We start from the raw sequence: 18,049 nt of genomic DNA on the forward strand, positions 1-18,049 counted from the left end.
CTCAATTTTCTCATCTGTAAAATGAGTTGGAGAAAGAAATGGCAAACCTCTCTAGTACTGTGTAAAGAAAACCCCAAATGGGATACCAATGAGTCATACATAAATAAAAAATGACCAAACAACAAAAGTACAATATACCTAACATATAGTCATCAAACTTTTGATTGAAGTTCTCAAATGAGGGGAAAGACATTATTTTCTAAGGCAGCCCATTTTTCATGGCATCAAAACTAAGTCTACTTGTTTAAAACTCCCACTGCTTCGGGCTCTATACAAACAAGTCTGATCCCTTTTCTACATAGTATTCACTGTATTAATGTGATTTCTCTCTAATATGAATTCTTTAATGTTGGTCATTGTTGACTTTTCCTCTCAAATACCACATGAAAACTGCTTCACTCCATTATGAATTCTCCCATGTGAACTAAGTTATGTGACTGCTTTTTCCATATTTATGCTTAGAGTGTTTCCTTGTAGTATGAATTCTCTGCTGTATAACTAGGTATTCCCTTTACCTGGAAGATTTTCCCACAGTGTTGGTATAAGGAAAACACTATATAAATGTGGGCTATTATTCACATCTTCCAGTAAGAATAAGTAATCCCAAAGTTGCAGTCAATATAAGTAATGTTTACAAACCTTTAAGGTTAAAGTTAATTCTCAATTCTGCCATTGAAAACACCAGTTTAGGACAATGCTGACATCTATGACAAACAGGAAGGAGTGGGAAAGAAGTGAAGCTAATGGTGCCAGAAGAGAGGACTCCTTACATTGTTGAAATGATAAAAGGATTTTCTCTCTTTAAATTGTCAAAAAACATATCAGGTTGATTGAGAGTTGGGTAGAAGAGAAGAAAAGTGTAGTGGATTATTAATCATTATATTAGGTTTCCCTGATGTGTTTAGCTTCTTTGAAAATACTGTCATTGGTTTGTAAAACTATAGATCTTATATTTAATCTGTAACTTTGTCATTGTGAAAAATGAATATTGGAAACTTTAAGTTTCGTTTGCTTTTGAAAATTTGACAGCTAGAATAGCAGGCAACAACTAATAAATAAAAAAGATGATGAATAAGATGAAGGAAAAGAAGCAGAAGCAGCAAAAGAAGAAGAAGAACAAAGAGAAGGAAGAGGAGGAGGAGAAAGAGAAGGAACAGGAGGAGGAGAAGGAATATTTTTATTTTTTTCTTGAAATTGAAACAATTTGGATTTGAAATGCAATATGGTGTAGTGGATAGACAGGGCCTCAGAATTGGGAAGTGTTCAATGCTATCTCTGACACATACCTGTTAGTTATAGATAAGTCACAGAAAACACTCTATTCCAGGGTCACCTCCCTACTACTACAAGTTATAAAGCCGCCGCTGATCTGAATTGGTAGAGGACATTCCTAACTAGGAGCTCCCTATATGGATGAAATCACAGGCCAGATTAGAAATAAAATAAATGCCACGATGGATGCATAAACAAAACAACAACAAAAAGGAATGCAGACATCATGTAATATTGCAGAGTACTTGAATACAAATGCACTGTCATCCATTCAAATGTCTAATTCAACTATAAAATTCCAGCTGGGTACCTGCTACATAGAAAACATTGCATATTGTGCTCCATGCAGTGCAAAAGAAGGGGAGAAACAGTCCTTGATTCCAAGGACTTCACAATATAATTTGAAGGGTACTTATTCCAGAAATACTGGGCTTAAAGGTACCAATGAATAGTAGGGTTTGAGGTTCCATATTGGAAATAATGTTTCATCATCTTTTGAGACAACTGTCATTGAAGTATTTTGCATACAGTACACAGCAATATATTTTAATGAAATTTTTACAATTCTTAAGATTGCAGTATGATGGATGTCATGTGCTCAAGATGCATTTAATGCCAGATGGTGAGAAGATGCAGGTGATTTATCCAAATGTCACAAAATGAAGTGTGATCTGCTTCAATCATTTCTATATCATATGCTTGATGTAACATACCCAGTTCTCTTTTAAAATGCATTAATATGGAGTGTTACTTTAAAAAAAATCATATATTAGACCAAAGTGGTCTAAACCACAAATAGAGAACCAATAAGAACACTGAGCAATGTTGACTACACACCTTTGCACGGATCTGGTTGCAGAGAAGAGAATGAAGGAAGAGATTGTTTGAGCAAGAAGCTGAAGAAGTAAGAACACATTTATAGATCTTACACCAAAAAATTCAGTGAAACAAAAGTGAAGTCATGAAGGTGAGCTGATTCCCAAAGGGAATGAGTGAATATAGTGCCTGTGTCTGTACAGGCAAAATGAATGAGAGTCGATAAGGAGACTTTCACATGGAATACTTTCCTCAAAATTGCAAAACAATCTGTTTTTAAAATGAACATTTTAATTAAAAGCTTCACAAGGAAGACATGTTTATTACTAACATTCATGTTTCTTTATCATATCTATATTACCTAGATGCTTATAAGATATTGACCTAAAAAGCTTAAACCTTTTCTCTTTTCTAAGTGATTACTTGATTCAATATACACTCTTTTGAGGGCACTTTAGCAGATTTTTTTAACAAATCTAAATATTTGCTGAACTTAATTGACTGTATTACATCTCTTGTGTCAGTGCTAGGAGGTCCTTAAAAATGGGTATATCTTATAAAGTGGGAGAAAGATGCCATACATTGTACAATCTCTTAAGGTTATAACCCTAGTTAAAGAAAACTTTTATACAAATATGAACTTAAAAACTACATTAGGAGACAATTATTCGTATTACATGAGATTGCTTTGCAAAAGATTTCTCTAGGATACTCTAAAAAAAGAGGGTATGTTTATACGGGTGTGCTTTTTGTGTTTATACAGGTGTTTAAGACATTCTGAAAAAAGAAAGATAAAGAAGAACCACAAAAACACTGTACTTTAAGTATTAAGATATCATTACCATGGGAAAATAGATCAAAGGGGATAAAGCCTCTCTCAGTATTGGTTGGTGAGAAAATAGTATTCAATTTAAAGAGTCCTTATAAATAAAGTGAATACCACTTGTCAAGGGTACAAAATTATGTAAAACCAGGTATGACTTTATCTGAGTTAACAAATGGATACATATGACAGTTATGGATCTTAAAAAACACTTAAAAACTCATTATCTGGCATTTTTAGTTACCGTTAGGTGAAAGGACCACCTTCATTTTAATAGATCACAAAAATCAGTATCACACATTCAAAAATACTTAAGCAGGAAATTTCATTAAGATGAATATTATTTACATCATATCTTTAACATAAAGGAAGAAAAAAAATTCTAAATTACTAACCTTTGCCAAATAGCTATCAACTCCACTTTTTGAAGATGTTATGTTTCCAGGAGAAGATGCTAAATTTCTTCTTGGAATAAGACTTCTACTGAGTACCATACTGGTATTAACATTCCCAACATATGGTTGCTCCTGAACTGGACTTGTAGTAAAACTGGAGATTAAAATTTTATTCCTTTGTTTTTCATTCAGGAGTCGGGCACTCACCTCAGCTAGCTTCTCAGTAGTTCTGTGAACATTTCAAAGCACAGAAATGGTAAGCATTTTTCTTCAAGGGTTGGTGTTTTTTATTAATGTTATTATAACTGACTTTTTAAAAAGTAGTTTCATAACAATGAAGACAACTAAAGTATGATGGTTATTAACATTTTTGCATAATTGAGTTACTTCCATTAAGGCCCCTTCCCAGTAAATGATATAAAGAAATTGAGTAAAGAAAACTGTTTTCAGACCATCCTGGGAAAATTAAAAACAAAAACCAAACCACAAAAGATGCTTGCAAATCTGGGGACCCTTACTAATCTTATCGTTAAGGAAGCCATTAAAAGCACTTGTATTCCATAAATTTATATTGGAAATTAGTAGAATTGCTTTAAGGGTATCAAATCTGGGTGATTATCCCAGGCAGGTGAAAAAGAGGTGACTCAGTTGAGGCTAAAAAATGTCCTGAGGCTCTCAACTGTATAGCCAGCCCATAATACCTAACCACCACTGTCACCTAGATATATAACAAGGAAGACCGCCCCATCCCTTTTTCTTTAACAGACATAACCTTTTGACTATCCAAGACTCCAATCTAAACCCTTCTGTAATATCCCCTTTCTTTCTTTTCCCCTACAATAGCTGCTTCAATGAACTTTCACCTGCATAGAAAACTGCAGGGGTGGGATAGCAGGGAATAGAGGGACATGGTTCGACTTGCTGTGGGTCACGAGGATGACCCTGAGTCCTTCAGTCCTGGTTGTCACCATTAGAAGAAGATTAATCACAAAAGTGTTATATATTGCTATAATCTTCTTGTACATTTTCAGAAAATACCCCTTTTAGTGTTGTCATTTGGTGAAATGAAAATAATGTTATTCTAATTTCAAAATATTTAACTTCGTCCTGGAAGGACTAGTTTGTAGCAGATATTAAAAAGAAATAATAATATGCCATATCAATCAAATACACTTAAAAATAGATAATTTTTATAGGATCATAGATTAGGACTGAATGGGATCTCAGAAGCCACCTAATCAAACATTGTCATCTTAAAAATGAGCAAACTGAGGGTCCATGAGTTTAAGTGACTTGTACAAGGTCATAGAGTAGGAAGCATCAGAGGGCTAGATTTGAAGCAAGGTCCTCTGCCTCTATAGCCAGAGTCCATCTTTCCAATCTACCACACTACATTCCTTTGTGCTTAGTTAATATTTTAAAAAATATTTGATTTACCAATATATACAAAAGTATAATCTCTACATTTAAGCCCCATTACACAATGATGTCATAAATTTGTCCATTAAGGATTTGTCAAATTCAAAATAGAAAACTTTACAAGCAATCTGATAAGTATAAGTACAGTTTTCTTAGTGTCTGTGTTTGGGCTTACCTGTCTAATTTGTTTGACAATGATTTTCTGCTTTTTAATTCTTCAGAATAAAGCTGTCTGTATCTCCCTAGCTCTGCCTCAGCAGAGTCTTGATGTGACTTTTTCATTTTGGAGAGTTCGGATTCCAGATCTTTAATTCTTTGCTCCATTTGGTTTCTTACTGAAGCATTGTTATTTTCTCTTAATTGTTCTAAATTCTCTTGGGATGCTGCTTGTATCTAAACCAAATGGGAAACAAAGAATGAAGTTAACAAAAAAAATGTCCAACTGTATCCAGAAAATTACAAAATGTTTGTTACCATATTCTGTTAGGTTTCACTTTAATTTCAGTCTGTGATTCATGAAGCAATTCTGAATGTGTAAAAATAGATTTGAACTTTGAAAGTACTCATTATCAAGGTCACCTGAATTAAATTTAAAATTAGAAAAAACAACAATAAGCCTATTTCTATTGGATGTTAGTTCACTAGTTCTTATCCTATGGCTAATATTAGGATCATTATAAAAACAATAGGTATAATTCTAAAAAACTTTTTAAAAATACCAGAATCTCCCAGAATGTTTTGTTACAATTAAAATATTTGTTGAATGAATAAAAAACTTACTCTTTGCTTTTTTTCCTAATTATGCCAATTATTTTTTAAAAACTCAATTGATATGGACAGAACACTGGCCCTGGAGTCAGAAGGACCTGAGTTCAAATCTGGCCTCAGACACTTGACACTTACTAGTTGTGTGACCCTGGGTAAGTCATTTAACCCCAAGTGCCTCGCAACCCCCCCAAAACCCAACCCCATCTTCCCCCCCCAAAATCCCACCTCAATTGATAGTATATATGGTTATTTTCACTTCTGATTTCATTTTTTATAGTGATACCAAGCTTATGGAGAACCATGGAAAAGAAGGCAGAGGGAGAAAAATAAAAAAAAAATTCTGGATTTAGAATAGGGGAAAAAAATCCTAAACCTTTATTTACATAGAAATATTTTAAAAACATAGTAGTGATAAATAAAGTAACCTGTAAGAATAGGTTGACTTCTTTTAGTTTTTCAATAATCTCCTGCCTTGCTCGTGCGTCAATCTCACGTTTATATTGTTCTATTTGACTGCATTCTAGCTTAGTAATTTCCAAATGATGCCTAAGATTAACTACTTCTTCTTCTAATTGCCTCTTATTCGCTTCTAGCTTGTCACATTTCTTTTGCAAGATTTTCATAGAAAATAACTCTTCTTGAAGACTTTGGTTAATTGATTCCAACTGTTTACATTTTGAAGATGCCGCTTCCAATTGTCGTGTAAGGTCTTCCATCTGTATAAAATAAACAGTTTAGCATATTACACATGTAAAATAAAGGTCTTTCAAATACTAATTTAAAACTATTAAGATTTTTAAGAATTCAGTTGTAATTAAATGCATCATTATCCTTACATTACACTACAAAATGTATTTCCTAAAAATGATTATTTAGGCAAACTGACAAACCAAAAACAAAGAACGTGAATTTATGTTACTAGTTCTTAAAGTCTGTCTAATCCACACTTAGTACTTGATCACATATTATCTTCTGTGATCTCTAATTTTTTCATGTGTCTTTTCTTCCCAGCTTTTAGTACAGTGAGCAGATATCAATAAAATTCATAGTAGATGGATATCAACAAATGCTTCTTATGTTATGCTACACTGAAAACAACAATAAATCTTAAAAGGAATTTGGAAAGAAATGAGATTCCTTTTTCTCATTTTAATGAGAATACTGATTCTATGACAATAAACTTTACTGAGAAAGCAAACAAATTTATGCTAATTTGAATGTCCCTTGGTGAGATGGTCAGTTACAGACCCAGAGAAAATCATGTCTTTCTACAAAACTCAGGTGACAGTACCCAGGGAATAAACCACATTTACCAGAGCTTCTCTTGTGTAATGGCCCTCTTACTGCTCCCTAAGTACTTCAACAAGACAAACCAACATGCTTAGCTGAACTTGTACCTGTTTTCCTTCAGCCACAGGGGTTAGATGACTGACTGAAATAAGTAATGAATAAAAAACTGTGACACCACTGAGTTCCAAAGGGCAAAAACTCAATAAATGTTAAGAAGTTAATTCTTTTTGTTAAATATTGATGAGAACTGCAAGACAGAAGACATTAACTAGGAAAATTAATGATAGTAAGATAATATGTTTCTAGGAAGCCACCTGTCATTGCAGAAAAAAAAAATACTAGTTAGTATTTACATAGCACTTTAAGGTTTGACAGGGTAACCTCCTCTGAACACTTAATGTTTTTCATCAACCTCTTTAGGACTTTCTGCCAACTTGTGGCATAAGGGGTTAAGAGTTGGGGAAATGTTTTAATATCATCAAATACTAGAATCTTAAAAAAAGAAAAGTATTAGCTTCAGATGAATTAATCAATTTATTTTCATTCCAGCAAGAGGAAAATCTTTGCTTCCTTAAAACAGAAAAGCAATGTATAGGGCATAGCATACTTCAATAAAATGGTTTTCAATCCCTACCGGTGGAATGAAGTGAGTATCTTCTAAGTACTAGAATCCTTTAAACCAACTCACTTCTGTTATTACAGAGTAAGCCCTTAACTTTTAGCTCTGTGTTATATTATGAAGTCTCTTAATATTAGCAGTGACCAACTTGCAATCAAACTGCTGTTTTATTTGCTCTTTGTCATTTTAAAATCTCTTAAAGAGCTACTGCTTTTCAAATTGTTTCTGCCTATTAGTCATCCTTTTTGCGGGCTATTTTTTCATTTTTAGGATTACAGAAGCAGAGTGTCAGAGGGAGCTCAGAGTTTAAGATTCCCTGCAAACACTGACCCTAAAAGGCTTCCCAGTATTTAGTTTCTTCAAACAAGTTCATTTCCCTTTGGGATCACTTTCATTGTTAGCAAGTTTTTCTTTACATCAAACCTAAATTTGTATCTTTGCAACTTCCATTCATGAACAAAACAAGTCTAATATATCTCCCATAAGACAATACTTTTAAATCCCTAAGAAATGCTTTTTTTTTTGAGAAGTACTCTTAACACAATATATTTAGGTACATTGTATTTGATAAGAATTCTATAATGTTAGTAGAGGAAAAATTTCTAAAACATAAATCTATACAGAAAGTCACTGGAGCCCAGAATTTTCAGGGAGATATAATGTCCCCAAGCTTGTCTACTGAGTCCCTGAGAGCATCAAGAACTATATAATGAGGCCTTAGATATAAAGGGTTGCCTTTCAAGCATGCGTAAGATGTAAATCTCAAGTATACTGGTGTCCAATGACCTTACCACATATTATAACTATTTAAAAAGGAATATAAAGATAAGACATTTTACATTTTCCAATATTAAGAATTACCTTATTTTTTAACCTACTAATTTGTCTATCCATGTCAGAATGTGTTTGCTTTAGTTCCCCCTCACAAACAACATCTCCTTTTTCATATTCTCTTAACTTTTTTTGTGTTGTTTTCAAGAGTTTTTCAAATCTGTGAAAATGAAGAGAATAATTAAGTTTAAATATCATATACTTAAAAAGTATTATTCTTGACCCATTGCCTTAAATTATCTTCAATCATAAAGAAAACAGATTTTCAATGAGTTTCTGAGATCACCCAACTAAAATCTGACAATATTTTGCTAAAATAAAACCAGAGAGAGAATAGCCTTCCAATAATTTCATCTCTATTCCAAAAGATGTATATTCATTGTCAGCTATTCATTAATATTGTAGAATACTTTAACATTATTGTAGAATATTCTCCAAATGATTTCTGGTTATGCTTTAATATCTGTAGTAAGGGGGATGCCTTTCAGTAATATAATCCAAAATTTAAATAAGTAAATTTATTTTGAAAAAAGTTTTATGGTGATGTTTTGTGCCTTGGTTATCTTAATCCTAGATCTGTGTATATCAGCTGGTGAAGCATTTAAAGGCCCTAGCCCACAAAACATAAATGGTATCATTCAATGTTATTAGAATCCAAAGTTGCATTTAAAATGTTCCTTTAGTGGATATAAATATAGGCAGTCCCAAACTTGAAAAGTCAATTGGATCTCAAAAGTTACTTTGTAAGCTGACTGGTTGGAACAGAGAATGATTTTCTTCCCTTAGAGCTAATGCTCTTAAAAAAGTTCAATAGAAACCCACAAAAACCTATTCAAACTGTAACACAACTACAATCCTGGAAAATGCACAATAATTTGGAGATTCCCCTCTGCCACTGAAATGGCAGCATCTAGCTAGCCTGTGGTCAGAGGAACTGATACCTCAACAATAATGGACTCTTGCCATATTCAATTAAAATTTAATTAGTAAGCACTAAGGGCTTAGAAGATTGTGACAGAATACAAACTTTAGACAGACCATGATCCAGGCTCTCACACAACTGGAATATAAGATAGACAGGTAGATAATTATGACATACAGCAAACTATAAGATCTTTAAGGGAGTGTAACAGAAATTTTGATGTAAAATCTGATGGTGAAGGTCAGTCATTATTAACAAGAAAGCAGAGCAGGCCCCACAGAGGTGTTGCATTTGTGTGAGGATGAGGGTAAAGGCCATGGGTGAACATTACAAGCACAGAGAAGAAGTGAGAAAGCACAGCACATGCTTTGAAAGACAGAGAATAGTCTAGTTTAAGTTGTAGAAGAAGTAATATAATTTAAGTGTGGAAAGGCAGGATACTGCCACACTGTGAAAGGCCTTAAATTCCAGACCAAAAAATGTCATAGGGTCTAGCTCAAAAGTCATATTTTTAATGGAATCTTGCTGATCCCACAAAGTCAGAAGAGGCCTTTTTCCTCCTTCAGTCTCTGACTACATTTTCTTGAGTGTTTACCATTCTTAAGTGCTTACTACATTCCTATTTATACATGTTATCTGAGTGTCTGCATTACCTCCTTTACTAGACTGTAATCACCTTCAAAGCAGGTACTGTACATTATCCATATCTGTAGTTCTGGGGACTAGCACGTTATTTCATACACAACAAATGCTTAATAATACTTTCTGAATGAATGATAAATGAACAAATAAGTAAATAATGAAGGAAATAAATTAGTATGGAGAACATAGAGAACTACCTTATATAAACATTTCTGTGCAGAAACAGTATACTTAACAAGAGACTTTAAATGCTTTATAGGATAATTCTGGAAAACATACTTTAAGGCACAGGTGCTATACAACATTTTACTATAATTTCAAAGATGCACATCAGAAGGTTTGATTTTCAGCAATAATTAGTGAATGAAATGAAAATGAAAAAGAAAAATCTAGGTCACTTAGAATTATATATGCTGTAATTATGAGTGTTAATGTATAAAATGAATTTGTATTTAGGATTTAACAAACTAGTTAAGTCCTTGCTTACTTAATGTTTGGGTAAAACAGTCTGGGAAAAGGATCTTACCCACTGAGGTCTTTCTGTAATTCATCATTTTTCTTCATTTCTTGTTCTAGACGATTTTCCAGAGATTGCTTTAATTCAATGAGTTTCTTTAATTTTTCCCTTTCAGTATTAAGCTTTGAAAACATTTTTACAAAGAAAAATATTACAAGAACTGTACTGGCATTTCTAAAAAGGATAATTTTCATTAACTCCAGATCCAATTGTAAATATCAGTTAAGTGTAGTTTATAAGATCAAAACAAATATGGAGAGATTTGAAAATGATTGATCTTACTTAAAATGACATAAATTTCGTCTGATTTCACTACAAACTATTTTTAAAAAAATTTAGATCAGTAAAAGTTCTTATTTGATTTCAATTTATTACTTATACTAATCATGTAAATACACTTAAAAATGGTTGAAATATATATGAATGCATAGAATGTGGGTCAAGTTTGCCAACATACCTTGGACGAGCACTGGCCTTTCCCCTTTCCCTAGAGCCAATGGAAACAGTCCCTTCATCCTGTGCTGGCACACCTGGTCCATGTTAGCATTCCTATGTTGAAATGTCTATATATGTGTTCTTAGGTTAGGCTATAAAAATTGTTCTCCAAATCTCTTGGTATCTGGACACAACCTGCGCAAATTCATATTTTGTTATTCTCCTTGAGTGCTATCTATTGCTCTAAATTAGGAGCCAGGTAAATGGCCTGCCCCCTTGCCAACTTCCTTTCAAGGTTTTCCACCTCTCCCTTCTCCAGTGCTCTTCTCTATCTTACAAAGGAAGAAAGAACCCTTCTCATTCTGCTGAAATCTGCTGCCCCTTCTAGATTCACCCCTATTTCTCCTCTATGCTTCTAAACTTCTCCAACGAATGATTATTCTCAAAGTTTCCATTAGGTCATCTCTTATTCTCATTTCATTCATTTATTTATCTATGTCTGTTTGTTTATTTATTTGGTCTGTATCTGTGATTTAATAGGTATAGTGAACTCTCAGTGAAAAAATCCCATGTGTAAATGCCAATAGACCCTGCTTCCAGCTTGAAATTTACAATCTGAAACTAAGAGTCTCAGGGAATGGCTTAGGGCACACCAAGAGGGTACAAGATTGGTAGAGGATCACAGTCTTCTGTGTTGGCACTGGGATTTGAATCCATGTTTTCCTGATTCTGAGGCTAGCTCTCCGCGCATATACCATAGTGCTTTTTTAATTTCCATGAAATCTGAATTACCTCCCTATTAATCTACTGAAAATGCATTCTCAATAGGCAGAATTTCCATCTGTACCCAAAAACTGTTCTTCTTAGGCTCTGATGTCACTGCAACATAGGATCTTGTTTCTCTTATCTGATTTATCATTTATTATCCCTATAAATTATCCCTTCACAGTGTTTCTCTTTTTTCTTATATCTCATGGTTACCACCTTAGCCCAGACTCACTACCTCAAGCAGAGGATCATAAACTGAGGTGAATACCTTAGTCCAACCTTCTCATTTTACAGATTAGGAAACAGGCACAGTGATATTAAGTCACTTGCCTATGGTTTAATTAAAAAAAAAAAGTCTCATAGTTCTTTCTGTTTTAGTTTTATACCTACAACAATCCTTACTACAAGATGCTAAGCTAATCTTAATAAAACATTGTTTAGATCATATTAAGGCCCTAGTCAAGAATCTACAATGGGACTGCTATGGTCTGCCAGATTGAGGCTAAACTTCTCGGCCTTTCTTCCTCTAAAAACTAACTACATCCTATTTTTTCCAACTTTTACTTCTTTACAGCAACTCTTCTTACACTCCTGTGCCTCTGCTATTTTCTTGAACTGTATGTTCTCCTATTCTACTGATCCTTTACCAAACCTCAAAGGTAACTCAAAGTTCTATCTTTTCTATTAAGTTTTTCTTAGTATCTTTCAGCAATGATCTCTTCCTTCACGACATTTTTTGATATTTTTGTCTGTGACATGCATTAGGCATGCCATTTTAGTTAGTTTCTAATTTGTGTACTACCACTCACTTTAGTTCTTTATTATTTCACTATCTAATGCTGAGATACTGTATAGGGACATAGTAGGAATTCATTAAATTTAGAGCAGAAAGAGACCCTACTGATGACTTAGTATATAATTTTTATATTAGGAAACTGAGGGCCTGAAGGCAGAAAACCTATTTGTCAAAAGTCACACGTACAGCAAGGGGCTGGGCCAGGATTCAAAAGCTTGTAAACGCCACCTTTAGATTTAGGTTTTTAATAATTTATATAAAACACTTGTTATTAAATTTAGCTAGTTGGCAACTGTTCTTCCAACAGAGGTGCTAACTCTGGAAATTTGTATTAAGTATTTTTTCACATTGGGAAGAAGAGGACTAGACTAGTAAATACCATCTGCTCTAATCTCCAACCATAGTGATCTCCCCCTTTTATAAATGTTTATATTACTTACTTATATGCCCTTAATTTGGTAGTTATTTATATACTACCTTGGATTGTAAATGAACTTCCTTTATTTTGCACTGGCTTCCCAGTGAGACTGCAAATTCTTCAAGGAGAGACGGCAGGTCTTACACATAGTCTTTGTAACCTAGTCAGAACCTATCGTAGTGTAATTCACATAATTGATATTCACTAGTTGATGAATTAAATGTTGAACAAGGAAGTAATGTTGAACAAACAGTAATTTGACTTAATTCTTAAATAGTAAAAACTTAGTTACTTGCATGATCAGGGAAAGAAGACAGGGAAGAAATGGTGCCAGGTGCCAGTTTGCCCTAAATTCCAATAAATGGAGCTAATTCATCTTGCCAAAGATCGATTATTGCTTCCTTGCTATACTTCCTAAAGCTCAGTCCACACCTAAGTTTCTAGACTGTAGCCTGAAGCCAAAAACTTTTGAACGTTAATATGTTAAACAATGTGGGCCAAAACGAAAGTGAGGGAAATAAAGAGAATGAGTGATAGTGGAGTTACTTGAGAAACACAACTTAATTTTATTCCAAACTGATTTCTGAAACCTAGAAATATTTCTCATGTGTAAAAATATAAAAGAAAATTTCATAAGATTTATATTGGAACTAGCAATAATTTCTTATTTAAAAAAACTATACCTTGTACAAAAATATTTAGAGCAGTTCTTTTTGTGGTGGCAAAGATTTGGAAATCAAGGGGATGCCCATCAACTGGTGAATGGCTGAACAAGTTGTGGTATATGAATGTAATGGAATACTACCGTGCTATAAGAAATGAGGAGCAGACAGACTTCATAATAACCTGGAGAGACTTATACAAACTGATGCTGGACAAGAAGAGCAGAACCAGGAGAAATCTGTACATGATCACAGACACAAAGTATGTGTGATACCTAACTTCAATAGACTGGGCTCCTCTCAGCAACGTAAGGTTATAAGACAACTCCAAAAGACTCATCATGATTGAAAGAGATACCCACATCCAGAGAAAGAACTGCGGAGTCTGAATGCAGACTGAAGCAAACTACTTGCTCTGTTTCTTTTTCTTGTTTTGTTTCCTCTTTCCCACTGATCATTCCATTGGTTATAATCCTTCTTTACAACCTGACTAATGATTAATGTGAAGATATTTGTAGATCCTACATTTGAGTGCAGGCCACCATGATGGGGCAGGGGGAGGGGGGTAGGGAGGAGAGGAAGGAGGAGAAAATTAGAAACTCAAGGGACTGTGGAACTGAATGTTGTAAACCAAAAATAAACAAACAACTTAATTTAAAAAATAATAAAACAACTATACGTAAGTTAATTGGATAAGAGAACTGTTTTGTAACATTAGGAGGTGCTTATCAAAATGTGGGAGGCAGTGATTACTTATATATAACTGACAATATTGGCCTTTATGTTTCTGCAGCAGAGAAACAAGTATGTATTAAGTGTCTACTATGTGCCACACACTATGCTAAGAGCTTTACAATTATTATCTCATTTGATTCTCACAGCAATCCTGGGAAGTAGGTTCTATTATTATCCCCATTTTAGTTGAGGAAAGTGAGAAAGATTAAGTGACTTGCCTAGGATCACACTTATAGCATCTCAGGCCACATCTGAAGTTAGGTCTTTCTAACTCCAGGCCCAAAGTTCTATCCATAATTCCACCAAGAAGACTGTAAGTAGAGAAAAATTTCATCATCAAAAACTCTATGGTTGGCTGCTTTGGCATAGATTTCCACTACTTTACCACTGATGATGGTTACTAGGTTGAAACTGTATTTTGAAGGATATCAGAAATACTCATTTCTACAGCTTTTGGCTGGTATAATGATGAATACCATAATATAAATGTGGGAAGGCAACCTAGAATAGAGGAATGTATTTTATAGTAATGAAGGGAACACTTTAGGAGAATTTGATTGTGAAACTATATTCTATGCTTAACTTCTCCTTCCTTATAATAGTTTTTAATAATAAGAATGATAAAATAATTTCAAGATGAATTTGTATTTTGCCATTGGGGGCCTCTGGGAAATTGAAAATCTACAAAAAATCAGAATAGAAAGAAACTCAAAGTTGTTTAGTCTAAATATTACCTCGGAGTGATTTTAAATTTAGCTAAACTTTCAACTCACGGCAAAATCAACAAATAAACATTTAATTAACATCTTCTACTACTACTGCTACTACTACTTCTACTGCTACTGCTGCTACTACCACCACCACCACCACCACCATCACCACCACTACTACTACTACTACTACTACTACTACTAAAATAATAACTATTACTTCTACTACCAACATGCTGTGAAAAGAAAGTTCTACGGAAGATAAAGTAGTACAAATAATCCCTGTCCTCAAGGAATTACAATCTAGTTGACTTAGATACAGACTTAGATAAAGACTTAGATACAGGAAATGATAGTCTGATAACAGATGTAATGCCATAAAGCAATCAATATATAGTTAAATACTAAATTATATGATATCAGATGAAAAGTGGAAATCAGAAGACTGTGAAATCAATAGGGCTGAAAAGTCAAAAAAAAGGGCTTATGGCAAAAGAATCATACTTCTGGAATTCAAAAGGATCTTAAAGGTGAAGGTGGTATCTGAGAAGCAGAGTGCTGAAGAATGGATAGGTTTTAGATAGGTAGTACAGATGAGGAAGTATAACTAAGCAAGAAGAAGAGCATGATTGAAGTTATGGAGATGGAAATCAACACAGTGAGATCAGTTTGAATAAATTAGAGGATAATAATGAGATTATCCATCTAATTACTTTAATTCTCAATTTCACTTTGCATGCATAATTTATAAACTTTCAAATTGTGAAGTAATATCATTTTCCTTTCATTTAAGGAGAAGTCTGAATAGAAGCAAACAAATAACTTCTACTTCACAGAACTCTTTTGGGGATTAAATGAAATAATGTATATAAAGGGGTTTCTTACCATAAAGCCTGATAGCAATGATTTATTTATTACTGTTACTTAGAAAAATACCTCATTCCTTGTGTGAGGACTGAGAAACAAAATTGTCAACAACTGAAAGAGTGAATATAATTATTCCAATTTAAGAGTACAAATGGTGGAGGTTATCTGTCTTGTTCTAAGTTTAAATAAAAGGCACAGTATTCAGGAAATACATAATATTGGTAAAAAAGAAATGTTACACTGAAAACACTTTCTATTAATCAGTGACAAATTCCTGATTTTTTGCATACGTACTTTACTTTTGGTTTGATCTATTTCCTTCTGCAGTTGGTTTCTCTTATCTTCTAAATCATTTCGATAAAGTGATGTAACCTCTAGTGAAGCTTCTGTCATGGATTGTTTTTTTAAGGAATCAGCAAGTTCTTGTTGAAGCTTTCTTACTGTAGCCTGACAGAAATATGTCCAAATTATTTCTATTACCTTCATAGGTAATTTCATAAGTCAATATTAGCTTATATAAAATAAATATACCTTCAAAATTAATTTTTGTAAATATTTTCACACGTAAATAATTTCATGAACACATTAATAGTTATCATTTATTTATTTATTTATTTAAGCAATTGGGGTTAAGTAACTTGCTCAAGGTTACATGGCCAGTTATTTCTGGGTGTGGTGCTGAGTGTCTGAGCCCGGGATTCGATCTCCAGGTCGTCCCAACACTGGAACCGGTGCTCTTACTCGCTGAGCCACCTGGCCGCCCCAAGTTATCATATATTTAGAACCAGTCAAAGCCTTAGGGACTATTTTAATACAACCACCTCATTTTGCAGATAAGGAAACTAAGCCCCAAAGGGTAAATGATTTGCTCAAGGTCATAAAGGTAGTTATTAAAAGAGAAAATGCTTTGAACTTAGCTCCTGAGACTACAAAACTCTTTTAACTATATCAGTCACCCTCCATTCAGTAAGGATCAAATGCTCTCTTCCTACTTGCTTAGTATTCTCCTCATAAAGCAAAATGCATTTGGCCTGATTTCCCCATGTCATCTTTTTGAGAATTATATCACCTTCAAAGGCAGCACATAGGGGATAAAATTTCTTATGTGCAATTCATATGGAAGATAGGGAAATGGGGGAAGAAAGAATGTATAGCTTCCTATACTTGAGAGGAACATTAAGGATTTCCCCTTCCATTTTTCAGAAAAGTTAACCACCTTATTTCTTTGCACCTGTCCTTATAAGGAGGACATCTATAAGAAAAAGTTGCATTTTCTTTCCTCTCATAGTTTCCCCTGGAGAATGAACATATGCCAGATAGGCTTGTCAGGCTTGGTAAAAGCACTTGAAGTGATTGATTTGGTTTGCTGAAAGCCAAAAAAAAGAAGAAGAAGAAGGTTGCTACTATTCACATCTTTAGCTGTCCCTGCCAAGCCTTCAAAGCAGTTCCTTTTATGTTAGGACAGGAGCTTACACTCCTGGCTGCAATCAATGGAAACAAAAAGGGGAAATTATAGAGAAAATATGGTAGTTCTCCCACTTATGTATACATGGTATTGTGTGAGGTCACAGCTACAGGGAAGTTATTTTAGTTCATTTCATGGTCTAACCTAGTGGGAATGCTTACATACACACACGTATATGGACATATAACACACTAGTATATGTATATACAGATATGCTATAAAAAATCCTGTTCATTTTAACCATACAGCAAAGTAAATTATTGTACATATTAGTGATAAATAAAACTAAGAAGCAAAAGAAATTAAAATTTTTCTATCTTATTAGATAAGATTAAGTATCTTATAAAATAAATTTAACTAAAGTCTAGTAAACTTTATAAAGGAAACATAAGCTAAAAGAAGCCTATGTAAAATTGTGAAAGGAAAAATGGGCATAATTAATTGAATTCCTACAAATAAACTAAGTTCTAGCATGAAATGACTAGATTCAACCACCTGATCACATACACTAAAAATAATATCTAAAAACTTTTTATTTGAAATTGTTACCTAGTAAAATACTTGGTAGTCTTGTCACCCACTGCATATATGAAAAATCACAGATAATGCTAATTGCTATTAGACTGTATAAAGCTGTCTATCTTCAACAAATAAAAGGCAGTGATCCCCAAAACTGCAATTTTGGACCCTGAGCAAGACTTGTTAGTAAAAAAGTGAAAAATATTGAGATAAATAAAAAATATGTAGTGAGGAAACAAAAAACACATTTTAAAAAATGGCACTATTACCATACACAAAAAAAATTAATGCTTAATGCACAATCAGAATCTATTTGAATAGTGTTACTGTCCTAAATTTTAAAAGAAATTAGTTGCTAGC

At 33.6% G+C, this 18,049-nt stretch overlaps 1 protein-coding gene across 4 annotated transcripts in view; it reads right to left on the bottom strand.

The window, feature by feature from the left end:
• Positions 1–18,049, bottom strand: part of ANKRD26 (ankyrin repeat domain containing 26) — a 57,406-nt gene that overhangs the window by 11,857 nt on the left and 27,500 nt on the right. For 3 of the 4 annotated variants that reach the window (XM_069107101.1, XM_069107102.1, XM_069107100.1), the window contains exons 11-16: positions 16,000–16,152; positions 10,324–10,436; positions 8,264–8,393; positions 5,919–6,209; positions 4,901–5,118; positions 3,307–3,535 (exon numbers count right to left, since the gene is read on the bottom strand). In XM_069107101.1, coding sequence (XP_068963202.1) covers positions 3,307–3,535; positions 4,901–5,118; positions 5,919–6,209; positions 8,264–8,393; positions 10,324–10,436; positions 16,000–16,152 — 1,134 coding nt within the window. The remainder of the gene's footprint in view (positions 1–3,306; positions 3,536–4,900; positions 5,119–5,918; positions 6,210–8,263; positions 8,394–10,323; positions 10,437–15,999; positions 16,153–18,049) is intronic. The other variant, XM_069107103.1, reaches the window with a different exon arrangement.

Source organism: Petaurus breviceps, unplaced genomic scaffold (genome assembly GCF_028583685.1).
Source record: "Petaurus breviceps papuanus isolate PSGF00001 unplaced genomic scaffold, PetGlider_PUasm1.0 84, whole genome shotgun sequence".
Lineage (NCBI taxonomy): Eukaryota > Metazoa > Chordata > Mammalia > Diprotodontia > Petauridae > Petaurus > Petaurus breviceps.